This window comes from Micromys minutus, assembly GCF_963924665.1.
Source record: "Micromys minutus genome assembly, chromosome: 16".
In the NCBI taxonomy this organism is placed as follows: Eukaryota; Metazoa; Chordata; class Mammalia; order Rodentia; family Muridae; genus Micromys; species Micromys minutus.
The window spans coordinates 18,233,646-18,247,451 of record NC_137985.1 but is presented as its reverse complement, the minus strand read 5'-3'; the positions used below and the strand labels follow the sequence as shown (position 1 = coordinate 18,247,451).

Sequence of the window (13,806 nt, the reverse complement as noted above, 5' to 3'; positions counted from 1 at the left end):
AATATGAACAGACAATCCAATTTTTAGTTGTTCAGTCTTTTACTTTGAGTCCTGTAATGCTGTTTGCACATTATTTTTAAAGTCATAACTTTAGGTTTTTATTACAATTTTATTTACTCCTCCCCCCAACCCCCAGGCATGATGTTTCCAATGACTTTGAAATAAATGTTGAAGTTTACAGCTTGGTAAGTAGTTAAGACTTTCTGAAATGAACAGTAGTGTATTTCCTTACTCAGATTGTATTTTAAGATATTATATTTTGGTCTTGTGTATAGGTACAAAAGAAAGATTCCTCAGGCCCTGATAAGAAGAAGAAAGCATCCAAGTCCAAGGTGAGAATTATATAGACCTAGTAAAAACACTCTGGTTTGATTATCATCTTAGTTAGGTTTGCTATTGCTATGAAGAGACACCGTAACCAGCAACTTTTACAAAGGAAAGCATTTTACTGGGCCAGCTTGCAGTTTCAGAGATGTAGTTACTGTCATGGCAGAAAGTATAGCAGCATGCAGGAAGACACAGTGCTGGAGACAGAGCTGAGAGTTCTACAGCAATGAGGGCAACAGAATCACTGGTCCTAGACCTGAGTATTTAAAATATTAAAGCCTCCCCGCCACACACATTTTCCTTCAACAAGGCACCCCCTAATAGTGCTACTTCTAGGTGACTAAGCATTTGAATCTATGAGCCTACAAGGCCATTCCTATTCGAACGACCACGATCATCTTGGGGGGTGGGAGTTGTTTTGTTTGTTTGTTTGTTTGTTTGAGTTTCTCTGTAGCCCTGGCTGTCCTGGAACTGGGATCTGTAGACCAGGTTGAACTGGAACTAAGATGTGCCTGCCTGCCTCACCCTCGCCAGTATAATCGTTAGTTTTTATTACCAGTCTCAGTGGTGTGAGGCTTTAAATCAGTTACAGGCTCTGAGGTGTATCTATTTCCTGCTGTAGGTGTGACTGCAGAGTGTAAATGGTCAGTGTAAGCAGGGTCCTCCTAGTACATGCACAATAGATTTTATTTTCTGAGAATTGCTTAAAAATAGCTGCTTCAGCTTTCCTCTGTGCTACTGGCTCAGTGAGCTGCTGGAGGGTGTTGCTGTCCGCCTGTCTGATTACTGCTGTTTTGTTTGCTTCCTAAATCATTAGAAACTTTCCTGTCCTCAGTTGTACTGGCCCTGCTGGCACGAAATCAAACAGTCTCTGATAGGGGAGTGAGGGTGATTATGGGAAAGGCAGAAAGACGATGCAAGAGACAGATTGCAGATCAATACCACACCACCCTCGAGTGTATTTTTCTTAGCCTTTTTTAATCTCAGTAATGTGGGAAGCAAAGCCACAGCTAACAAACAGTTGCTGAAATATACACATAAAACCTCTGTTCTCATCCCAAGGCCTCTCGTTCCTTTCACCAAAGTCAACAGAATCTTCAACCCCTCTCCTTGAGCCTCAAGTGTACATCCTCTTACCGTCCCATGCCTCTGCAGCCCGGGAAATCTGCCAAGAGACCCTGACTGACCCTCCTTGACTCTGCCTGGCAGGCAGACTGCCCCTCACCCTCTCTTTTAACTTGGTTTTTCTAGGCAGTTTCTCTGTCTATCCCTGCCTGTCCTGAAACTCTCTGTAGACCGCTAAGATCTGCTGCCTCTGCCTCTGAGGGCGGGGATATAGTGTGTCACCATGTCCAGCTGTTCTCAGTTTTAGTCTTTTTGTCGAGTGGAAAGGAGGAAAACTTTTTAGAAAATTCTTTGACTCTACTTTAAAATAGGATACCAGTATTTGGGAAGCCTTGATAAAGTAACTAAATATGGTTTATATTCAGAGTTATTTTCTGTGTGAGACTTTACTTTTAACTTCTGAATTACAATATTTAGTGGAAACTGCTAAGTTCTCTCCTTTTCCAGGCTATTACCCCAAAGAGACTCCTCACATCTATAACTTCAGTAAGTACAATTTTTCTAAAAATTGAATCCTTTTATAAATCTACATTTTTTTAATGAGACTACACATTGACCAGCTTTAAACCGTGAATATTATAGAAGTCTTTAACATCCACTAATGTGTCCCAGGACTTGAGAGGCAGAAGTGGGGTTACTAGGTGAAGTCCACACAGGACCACATAGTAAGACTTCCTCAAAATAAGTTAAAATGTCTTAATTGTTGATACTTATATAGAAAGAAATGTTTTCTCAAATGTAGTTCTTGTACTGTGAAGATTTCATACTTAACATTTAAATCTAAATAAATAATAAGTGATTAATGTATCTTTTTTATCCTTTCTTTGTTAGAAAAGCAGCCTTCATGCTTCAGGTGAGTGAAGTTGCATACCTTTATAAATATAATTTCCATACATACACACACACACATGCCCTTTTGATTTGCTTTACTTGATTTACACACATACGCATGCACGCGCACACACACACACACACACACACACACACACACACATACACACACACATACACACAAATAAACTCGAAGAATTGAGCATGGTGCCTCATAGTTGTGGCTGAGATACTTGGAAGACTAAAGCCAAGAGGCCTGCTGTCCTTTCAAGGCTGTTCTGGGCTACAGTGAGTTCTAGGCCTGCCTGGCATGAAGGGATGAAGCCCTGTCTCGAAAGACAGAAGCAAAAGAGAAGAAATAAAAGACTCAGTGGCAGTCTGACTTCATTCGTGTGGAGGGAGAGAGGTATTACTTAGTGTCTTAGCCTCTGTTCTGTTGCTGTGAAGAAACACCAAGACCAAAGCAACTCTTAGAAAAGGAAGCATTTACTTAGAGGCTTGCTTACAGTTTCAGAGGGTCCATGACTGTCATGGCAGGATCCAGGCAGGCAATAGCTGAGTGAGCGCTTTCCACTCTGATCCACATCAGATCACATGCAGGGGTAAGAGGGGAAGGAGAGATTGAGACTAGTTTGACATGGGCTTTTGAAACCTCAAACCCTACTCCTAGTGACACGTCTCCACTAAGGTCATGCCTCCTCCAGTCGGCCACACCTCCTATTTCTTCCTAAATGGTTTCTCAACTGAGGACTGAGCATTCAAATATATGAACCTGTGAGGCCATTCCTGTTTGAACTACCACACTTAGGAAAGCCAGTCTGAACTGAACTTGCTCCCTGTTTCTCTACAGTTATGGCCAGTCCAGGAGGCCTCAGTGCTGTGCGCACCAGCAACTTTACCCTAGTTGGTTCTCACACACTGTCGTTATCTTCTGTTGGAGACACCAAGTTTGCTTTGGACAAGGTAATTCAACTGGACTTATGATTATGTTACCTGAAAACCAAACATTAGCCTATAGACATTCCAGAGCACTTGTAAATGTTTAAAACCTTTGCCTGAGATATACATTCTTCGAATTGTACATTTTAAAAGATAGGGTACTATGTTAGGAGTGTTCTGTGTTTTAATACTATAGCCAGTTAGATCTTCAGGTTTATAATGCTTTCTGTGCGAGTTCAGTGTTACGTCTTACAGTCAGATGCTGTTTCTAGTTTATGGGCCAGGGTCTTAGCAGTGTCATTAAGATTAGCCTGAAACTTGCTTTATATCCCAGGCTAGCCTAGAACTGTCTTGGTCGTCCTGCCTCAGACTCTCAGTGCTGGGATTGTAACCATATCTTTTTAGAAATTTCCTTCCCAAATTTAATGCTTCAAACTTCAGATGTCTATTTTATCTCTATGGAGTACTTTTTACTATAGTGTGAAATAAATGTTTAGATAGACCACGGTAGGGTATGAGAGGACTGAAAGTCAACAGCCTTCGGCAGTGTTTTTTTTCAAATACAAGTTTTTATATCTTAATTTAAAAATTTGTAAATTTGTATTGGCATGTAGTAATTTACATACTTGTTTTAACATGTGTGTACAGTGTAAACTGATTTAGTCAGGATAATTAGACTTTGTGTCTCTTTATTTGTTAACATTTTACAAAGATGAACCTGTCTTAGTTTTTCCTAAAATGTGTAATATTTTGTTATGAACTATAGTCCTCCCACTGTGATGTAACTAATTGTAGGTTGTTTTTTCCTGGGTTTTTTTTTTTTTTTTTTTTTTTTTTTTTTTTTTGAGTTGAGGTCTCATATAGCCCAGAGTGCCTACCCTCAGTGTTATTAATGTGGAGCTGAGACTGTCCTAGAACTCTGGACCTGTAAATTGCTGAGACTACCTACATAATACCATGGTTATCAAGCCTAGCCTGATTGTATCTTAGTACTTGGCTTGACCTTTTTTTAGCCTCCCCCCATTCCATCCCTCTTCCTGTTTCTCTTCTCCATTTCTAGAAATCAGTGCTGACATTCTTGCTGACTTCCATATAGATAGAGCTTGCAGTCTTTGGCATCTTGTATTAGGATTAGAGAATTCTGCAGTCGGCATAGAGGTGAAGCTGAGGCTTGGTTCCTATTATTTTTTATCTTGTTTCTTCCTCAGCCACACTGGGAGGTGAACACAGTGACGTGTGCTTGCTCAGCCTGTAAGCTAGCAATTGACTTCATCTCTCAAGGATCTTATTTTTCTCATAGAAAATATTACATCAATACAAGCCAGCCTAACTTTAAACTTTGAAAAAGATTTTTTTTTCCATTTTGGTTTATAGACAAAAGTTCTGGCTGTGTTGACTGCTATTAACACAGAAAATGTATTTTAACATGCTAAAATCTAAATTGTAACTTAAATAGTCTTAACACAGTAAGTGATTCTGGGTCTTTTGTTTATTTTAGATAAATTTTGATGTAAGAGAGCAGGAGCTACTGGGCTATTTGTTCCAGGAAAAGGTTGCTTTCTTTTCTTTACTTAAAATTAATATGCATAAGAAATCATTTTCTGCCTGTGGTATTTCTTAATCATCATTATATTAATGCTGCTGATTAAGTATATCTTCTAATGAATAAATTAAATTTAATATTTTTTAAATCTATTTTTAAAAATTAACTAACCAATCCTTGATTTCTAGTCAGTGTGTTTGTCTCACTAAACACTCTTATATATTTTTGGTGTACTTGAGTAATTAACAATATATATGTAGAGACAATATATTATTCTTTGGGTTCTTTGGTATGGGCATATTTTTCTCTCACATTTCTTCAAATGTTTTGGTTTTTCTGTTTTGTTGTTTTTAATTTCTTGATAATTTTTGGTTGCCTTGGAATGTTCTCTGTATATTTTCTTTCATTTGTGATTTTCTTTTTTTTAAAAGTTGTTTTCATTTCTTCTTGGCTGGCCTCAGACTTATTATGTAAGCAAAGGTATCCTTCAACATGGGACCCTCTTTACCTTCCAAGTACTCTGCTCAAAGCCATTGCTCTTCCTGGCTGAATCTTGGATGCTAGACAAGAACTCTACCAACTGAGCTGCATTCCTAGCCCACATTTTGTTTTTTTGGGTTTTTTGTTTTTAATTTATAGTCACTTCCATATTTATTTTTTATCAGAACTAATTAGAATAGGAAATTAATAACCATGCTAAGGCTAAAATTGTTCCATATTTGACTTCTGATATACTAAGAGAGCTATTGGTATGCTGTTTTAAGATTGTTCTTTTGTATCTTGGTTGCATGTATGTATATCAACATGTATGATGTATATGCAACATGTATGTACCTGGTTCCTTCAGAAGCCAGAAAGAGGGCGTTAGATGCCCTAGAACCAAAAGTAGGAGATTTCCATCTTATTTGAGCTGACATCTAAATTAAAAGCTGAATCTTGGAACCGAAATAGTGAATCTTATCAGTTGCAGACTTAAACCCTTTATGTCACTATGACATCCAGAATACTCAGCGTTATATGTTAGTGGGAAAAGAATATTTCAGAGCTCAACTGACTTGAAAGAACCGCTGAGGTATGTGTAGAGGGAAAGCAGTAATGAAAGCACAACTATAGAACTAGAGAATTTGGAGTTAGAACTAGAGTGATTAGCTCTGGATGGCTCAGAATTCTCTGTAGACGAGTCTTGCCTTGAACTTTTCTTGAACTCAGTGATCCCCCTGCTTCTGCCTCCCAAGTGCTGGGGTTAAAGGCAAGTGACACCACTGCCTGGCACAATTTTTAATTTTTTCAATCTAATATAAATAAATTTTCCATGCTTGATAGTCACTATGATTTAATTTAGAAGAAAATATCAACCTCCTAAACTTAATTAGTAGGAATAATGCCATTTCAGTTTTAGCTGTTTTTTTAATTTCTACTTTTTACTTTTTCTAAGATTGACAGACAGTGTATGGGGTCTTGAGATTCACACTGGCCTCACGGACAGTACGGCGTCCCTCACTGATTTTGTCAGGTTTTGCAGTCTATATTAAACTTTCTGGTGGGTTGTTCCTTTCATCTCAGATCTCTCTTGTTACAGATTTGTGTAGTCCAAGCTGACCACAAATTTGTTGTGATCCTCTGCCTCAGCCTCCTGAATGCTGGAATTGCGGGATGGGACACCCCTGCTCCTGGTGCCTTGCTCATCAGTTTGTGTTGTCAGAGGCTTGGAGGTGCTGTTTTCTGTGCCTGCCCCTTACTCCCAGTCCATCTGCTTCAGGTTCAGGGGTCTGGGTGCAGCCTGTGCCCGTGGTTGTTACATAACCAACAGGCCCTCTCTTTCCTTACCATTGAGCTGTTAGCTCACTTACTTTCAATTTCACACAAATGTGGGTAAATTACACCTCACAGTCAGCCTTTCTTTTTCTTGCTTTAAAACTAAATTATGAAGATGTTATCAGTTTATCAGAGAATTTGCAGAATATTTAATCTTCTTCAGGGATTGTCCATTCACAGGCTGGGCCATCATATCAGAAATCCAGGCGCTATCCCGTATTCCTTGTGGGCATCCATTAAATGTCCACCTCGTTCTCCTTTTTCAGTGATGTACACATGGCACAGACCCTTCTTACCTTATTGAAGCCAAGCAAGCTTCAATTCAGTGACTACTTCTTGTCCTCAAGTGGGGTTGGGTAGGGCTTGCAGCTTTCAGACCTTGGCACCTTTCCCTCTGAAAGCCCAGCATAATCTAAGCCCCAAGCCTCAGCCAACCTTGCTGCAATGAATATTAAAAAATAAAAATGCTATTTCTTCTCCAGCCCTGAGGTCTCATCCTCAGGCCTGACCCTGATACAGAGCCTTGGGCACTTCTGGCGACCAGTCTGAGCTACCACTGCCCAACTTGTCTGCACTACTCCCTTCCCTTGGCAATTTACTGCCACCTGTTCTCTTCCTCTGTCCAAGGGTGTTTCTGTACCCCAAAATCCTACAAACACAACTCTACAGCCCGATAGCTTTTAATATGAGATATATTAGACCTGTAAAATCCTTAATGTTTATAGCTTTTTAACACCAATCAATCCCACCTGGGTCTAGCTGGTCCTTGGAAAGCTCCATGTTGCCAAGATCTTTCCCCTCCATCATCTGACCTCCTCTGACCTCCTCCAACCTCTCAGCCCTCTCTTCCTTTGCCCAGTCCCTGACTTTCCTTTATTTTACTAATTAAAATGGGAAGGTTCATTTGGAGTCACGTGACTAGGCGGGCCCTTCTTGGGGAAGTAAAATTAACATTAAAATAGGAACACCTTTCAGGACCGTCCGCACAACCTGAGCCTTCCCTTCCTGCCTTCCTACTTCCACAGCCACTCTCTGCTTTGTTTTAAAGACTTGTTTTATTTATCTGGTTTTTTAGTTGGTGTTTTCTTTTGGTTTTTTGTTTGCTTTATAAAACAGGCTAGCCTCAAACTCAGAGATCCGCCTTCCTCTGGCTACTGAGTGCTGAGATTAAACGAATGGACCCATACCCATCAAGATTGTTCTTTGTCTAACCTCAGCTGCTCTTGAACTCACTCTGTAGCATAGGGTGGTCTTAAACTTGTGGTATTTCTCTCCACCCCCAGAATGTTTAAAATTGAAGTTCACCTTTGGGTTGTTTTGGTTAAGTTTTTGTTTCAGATATCTTGAGACTGAGATGGGTCCTCTGGTCTCCAGCATTTGCATATCAGATTCTGGTAAGGAAGCCTGGTGGGCAGGATGCTATTCACCTAGCAGGCAGGATAGCCCCCTGCACCTTGCACAGGGGAAAAGTGGTCCCTAGCAAAGGCCCATATCTTCCTAGAGCTTAGTACTTTCCACCTATTGTTTTCTCAGTGGTTTGATGTCTTCACTTTATCTTAGTCCAAACACCAGGAAACACGTATTTGATGTCTTTTTTTTTTTTCTAAGATTTATTTATTTTATGTATGTGAGTACACTGTAGCTGTCTTCAGACACACCAGAAGAGGGCATCAGATCCCATTACAGATGGTTATGAGCCACCATGTGGTTCCTGGAAATTGAACTCAGGACCTCTAGAAGAGAGCAGTCAAGTGCTCTTAACTGCTGAGCCATCTCTCGAGCCCCATCTTTTTTCTTTAATTTTGAAATTATAATTATGTAATTTCTTCCCACCATTTCCTCACTTCAAACACCCATTCTTAGTCTCTTTTAGATTTATGGCCTCTTTGGATGGGCTTCTGACATTGCTAGGAGACACATTTTTGCAAAACCTCCCTGATCCTTTGGCTCTCAGTCTTCCTGCTCCTTCTTCCTCAGTGCTCCTGAACTCTAGGTGAGGGAGTTGGGTTGTAGAGAAGTCTCCTGGGACAGGACTCCACAGCTCTGTTTTGGTTGGTTGTAGTTTTCCCTATAGGTCTCAGTCTGCTACAAATAGAACTTGATTGTTTTGTTTTGTTTATTTTTGTTAAATTATTCAGTTTTGTTGTTGTTTTGTTTTTAAAGAAATGGGGCCTTTTATAAGTTTTTAATCTCTAAATTAGAAATAGAATTCTGGTTACTTAATTGTACAAATCTTTTAAACTCACAGTAAAATAAAATTAGTAAACAGGATTTGGGATTAATTTTTCGGGAATATATCTGTCCCTGATTAGTATATCAGCCATGGTCAGGAGCAGTATTGTGAGTAATGGGATGCAGTTTGCAAATAGGCAAATCTACATGTTCTTCATGGAGATTAAGCAGTGCTTCCAGCTGGGGCTCAGCAGGGCTTTGCCAGTACCTATAGGCCTGTTCTGTCTTCTGTCAGGACTCCAGAGTTTTAGAGTTAAATCTGCCCCTAGTAAAACGTCACGAGCATCGAGTGAATGTTAGGGACTGAACTCTGTTAGGTGTGTTTCAGGCAGTTTTTAAAATGAGTATGTGACCTACAGAGTAATTATTGTCATGTTCCTTGTTGTCTTGGGGTAAAAATCATGTGATTAAGAGAAGTGTTGTTAGTGGCATGTAGGTCCAAAGCCTTAGCTTCCTGCTATTCCACGAAAAATTAGGAACAATTTAGCAAGAGAAAAATAGGTTTATTTCAAGCTTGGCCTCTCTGGGGAACATATACACAAGCCCTCTTGTGTATATGGCAGAGTTTTATAGAAAAAAATGTGTATCTAAAACCAGGAAATACGTGTGTGTTAATTTGTGAGATAATTTCTGAAATCTCCTTTGAGGAGGCAGCACCAGTCCACCTAATATTAGCCTTTAGTCTTTGACTCCACCAGCCAGAGGCTGATAGGAAATTTTGAGTCCATTGCTTCTGGATCCCTGTTTTAGTCATGTGTTTGTGTGTATTGTACATAGATGCTTCTTACCTTAGATGAGCTCATATTCCCATCATGTCATTATAAACTGGAAACCCACCTAAGGTACCGAAAGCTGTACATGACTTACCCTCCCTTCCATAAGCACAGTCAGAGCTCTAGCATTAGCCTGTGCATGACAGACTCATCAACATGCGTCCTATTGTATAGGGCCTGGTTAAATCTTATAATAGTAAAAATGCTCAGGGCGTGAGATGCTGCAAAGTAACAGCTGCCGATCTGTGGCCGATGTGGACACACTTGTGTCAAGATGGGAAAGTAAAAAACAGTTTCTAAATTTAAGTACATGTAGAGATCTTAAGCACAGTTGAATGGGTTTGACATTTATTCTTGTTTGGCAAACACCAAGCACAGCCAACAGCGTTTCTGTCACAACTGCTCACAACTCCTCACTCCTGTCCTACGTTAGCTTTGCTTGTTGCTCAGCTTTCTGTAAATGGGACCACATATGTGGTCTTCTAAGTCTAACCAGTTTTGTTCAGCATGATGTGCTTTGAAATGTATTTATGTTATGTATTAGGAGTTCATTGTTTCTAAAATGATCAGCTGGGTGTAGTGGTTCACATCTTTAATTCCAGTACTTGAGAAAGCTGCAGATAGATCTCTGAGTCAGCCTCAGGCTATGTCCTGAGGCCTTGTCTCCATAAAATGATAAAGAGAAGAAAGGACATGTATACACACAGCTTAATAAATAAACCGTGATTCACTGGGATGTAACTCACTCAGTACAAACAGAAGTTTGATGTGAATGGTCTGGTGGCTCTTATCCATCCATGATGTTGCGTGGCCATTGTTTTTGTCTGTAGGATAAACCCAGGTCTAAAAGTGGGTAAACCTTTTTCTCTTCAAAGACAGTTGAGTTGCTTCTGACGTTTTGGCTTGCTTCTGTGGATATGCGTACATGCAATTGTATAAGTGCCTATTTGTGGTTTCTTGGCAATTAACTCCAAGAACATAACTGAGTCATATGGATAATTTGGCTTATCCTTAGAAAGACCCACCAAACAATGTTCACAGATCCCAGAATGTTGGATGTTGCCGCTGGTGATGACATAAGGTTCCACTTCCTCAACTTCTCTTTTTAAGACATAACCATCCTAGGAGCTGTGCTGTGGCTTGAAGTGGTTTTATGTTTGAGTTTGAACCACTATTACCACGTGCCTTGTGAATTTGATTTAAGTTCAGTTTTGTCTTTTGACTCTTGCTATTGAGTTCTTTGGCTTTTCTAACACTATAAATTTATTTAATCATTTAATTTAAAAAAGTTTTATTTATTTATTTATTTATTTATTTATTTATTTAATGTATGTGAGTACACTGTCCCTGTCTTCAGACACACCAGAAGAGGGCATCAGATCCCATTACAGATGGCTGTGAGCCACCATGTGGTTCCTGGCAATTGAACAGTAGTCGGTGTTCTTAGCTGCTGAGCCATCTCTCCAGTCCTAATCATTTAATTTATTTAATCATTTGGTTGAGATTTATGTTGTTTCTTCTTTCAGCTATCGTGAATACTACAAATACTTTGAGAACCAATTTCTTTGTGTCATGCTGAAAATGTGATTATAGTGTCATGATAGTCCCTTTATTTTCTGAATTATATTTATTTACTGTGTGTGTACTTGTGCATGCCATACATAGTACTTTTCTATAAGTCAGGACAATGTGGACCCTGGGGCTCAAACTCAGGTTGACAGGTCTCAAGCACTTATCCACGGAGTCATCTTAGTAGCCCTGTTTTTTTTTTTTTTTTTTTTTTTTCTTTTTTGTTTTGTTTAATTTTTGAGACAGAGTCCCCTGTAACCAACTTGGCCTTGAACTTGCTCTGTATCTGAGGATGATCTCAACCATCTTCACTTCCCACTGCTTGGATTAAACTTCTACCTCTGCGGTTGGCTATAATTGTTATAATTGTTCTTAACATATTAACATACATTAGCATACATATTAATGTGTTTTAGTTTATTCTTTATTAATCGTTCCATTTGTTTATATCTCATATGATACCCCACTTTCTGGTTACCCCCTGTACCAATCCTTCTCCCCTTTGCCTGTATGAGAGTATTCCCCCAACCAACCATACTCTCCCACCCCACCGCTTCAGCTCCCCCCTACACTGGGGCTTCTAGCCTCCCTGGGACTAAGGGCCTCCCCTCTCTATTTGGCAAGACCATTCTGTTACATATGTATCTGGAGCAATGGATCCCTCCAGGTACACTCCTTGGTTTGTGGTCTAGTCTCTGGGAAAACTAGGTGGTCAGGCCAGAGTATGTTATTCTAATGGAGTTGCAATCCCCCTTCACTCCTTCAGACCTTCCACCATCTCCCCAATCAGGTTCTCTGATCTCCATCTGACAGTTGGTTCCAAGGATCCACATCTGCATTGGTCAGTTGCTGGCCAGACCTCCTCAGGAACCACCAAACTAGGTTCTTGTCAGCAAGCGCCTCTTGACCACAGCTATAGTGTTGGGTGTGGTGTCTGCTGACATGATGGGTCCCTGGGTGGGCAGTCCTGGCTGGCCCTTCTTTCAGTCTCTGTTCCATTTTTTCCCCCTGTTCTTCCTTTGGACAGAACCATTTCTGGGTTAAAAAGTTGAGATGGGTGGGCAGCCCCATCCCTTGACTGGAGGCCACACCTATCTTCTGGAGGAGGTCTCTACAGGTTCTATCTCCCCCTTCTCTGTGAATTTCTGCTAAAGTGATCCCCATTGGGTCCTGGGAGCCTCCGGTGGCTATCCCCAGTTCCTCATCCTCCCTGCTACGAATACATGCATATGATATATTTTGATCACATTTGCTCCATAAGTGTGAACCTTTGTGTCTACACCACTGAAGAAAATGTCTTTCCTTTGCCCAACAATTTATCTGCCTATAAGTCCTTGGGGATGTGTGAAGGCCTATGAGCCCTTTCCTACCTTCCCCTTTCATAACAGAATGTTGACAGGCTTCATCTCGAACAGGTCCTGTACAGGGAGTCACAACTTCTGTGAGTGCAAGAATGCAGGGCCATGTCATAGCCCTGACTCAGCACGTCCCACACCATCCCATGCCACACCCTTCCTCCAACCTGTTACCCCTCCTTCACTGAGCAGTTTCTTCTCTGCATTTTGAGCAGCTGCGGGTCTCTGGTTTGTTGTGGGTTTTTGAGGAATTCTGTTCTAAAGGGACTTTAATTTTGATGACACCTATTTTATTCTCATCTTACTTGTGATTTTTATATCATATCTGACATTTCATTGCTGAATCTGTGATCATGAGACTGTGTTTTCTTCTAAAGATAGTTGTGTGATATTAGCTCTCATTTAAGTCCTTATCTATCCTGGGTTAACTTACGTATGGTGTGGTCGAAGTGCAGCTTGTCCTGCTTTTTTCTGTCAACTTGATATAAGCTACAGATTAGGAAACCTTACTGAGAAAATACTTCCACCTTATTGGCTTGTGAGCAAGCCAGTAGAGCATCTTCTTTGATGTGGGAAGGCCCAGTTTACTGTGGGCAGTGGCACTACTAGGCAGATGATCCTAAGATGTACAAGACAGAGGGCTGTGAAAATCACAGGGAGCAAGCCAGTAAGCAGCACTCCTTCATGGCGTCTGCTTCAGTTCTTGCCTCCAGATTCCTGCCCTGACTTCCTTCAGTGATGGAGTGTGACTGACAGTGTAAGATGAAATACACCGTTTCCTCTCTAAGATGCTTTTGGCCATGGGTTTTAATGCAGCAGCGGGAGCCCAATGAAGACAGCAGCGTTACTTTTTTGCATGTGAATTTCTAGTTCAAGACTGCTTTATTTCTAGAGTATCTTGGCACTGTTTTCAAAAATTAATTGGCAAAAAAGCCACACATAATTGGGTATCAATATTTAGGCTTTGTTGGTTTGTCTTTCAGTACTGCAGACTGAGTCAGGGCCTTGTGCATGCTGCACAGGTCCTCTCCCTTTCCTGGCTCTGTCCCTATGCTTCTATCTGACTGTTTGATTATTTAAGCTTTGAATGAGTTCCTGAAACTGGGAAGGACACTTTATCCAGGTGCTCCTTTTGATTGTTTTAATGACTCTCAATTTCATTTAGATTAAGGATTGCCTTTGCTTTCTGTTTTCTGTGCTGCTGTGTAACGCTGCCTTGTGGGCTGTAAGCAGCCACTCTCCCCAGACTCCTACTGTGAATGGGCTTAGAAGGATCTTTATAAGTATACTTTAGGAT

At 40.5% G+C, this 13,806-nt stretch overlaps 1 protein-coding gene across 3 annotated transcripts in view; it reads left to right on the top strand.

Annotated features, from left to right (window-relative positions):
- Nucleotides 1–13,806, top strand: part of ANLN (anillin, actin binding protein) — a gene marked incomplete at both ends in the record, with an annotated part of 50,199 nt that overhangs the window by 31,925 nt on the left and 4,468 nt on the right. For 2 of the 3 annotated variants that reach the window (XM_080929807.1, XM_080929806.1), the window contains 5 exons: nt 137–185; nt 276–332; nt 1,900–1,938; nt 2,284–2,305; nt 3,134–3,246. In XM_080929807.1, the coding sequence (XP_080785933.1) occupies nt 137–185; nt 276–332; nt 1,900–1,938; nt 2,284–2,305; nt 3,134–3,246 (280 nt within the window). Of the gene's footprint in view, nt 1–136; nt 186–275; nt 333–1,899; nt 1,939–2,283; nt 2,306–3,133; nt 3,247–4,720; nt 4,775–13,806 lie in introns of all 3 variants that reach the window. The other variant, XM_080929805.1, reaches the window with a different exon arrangement.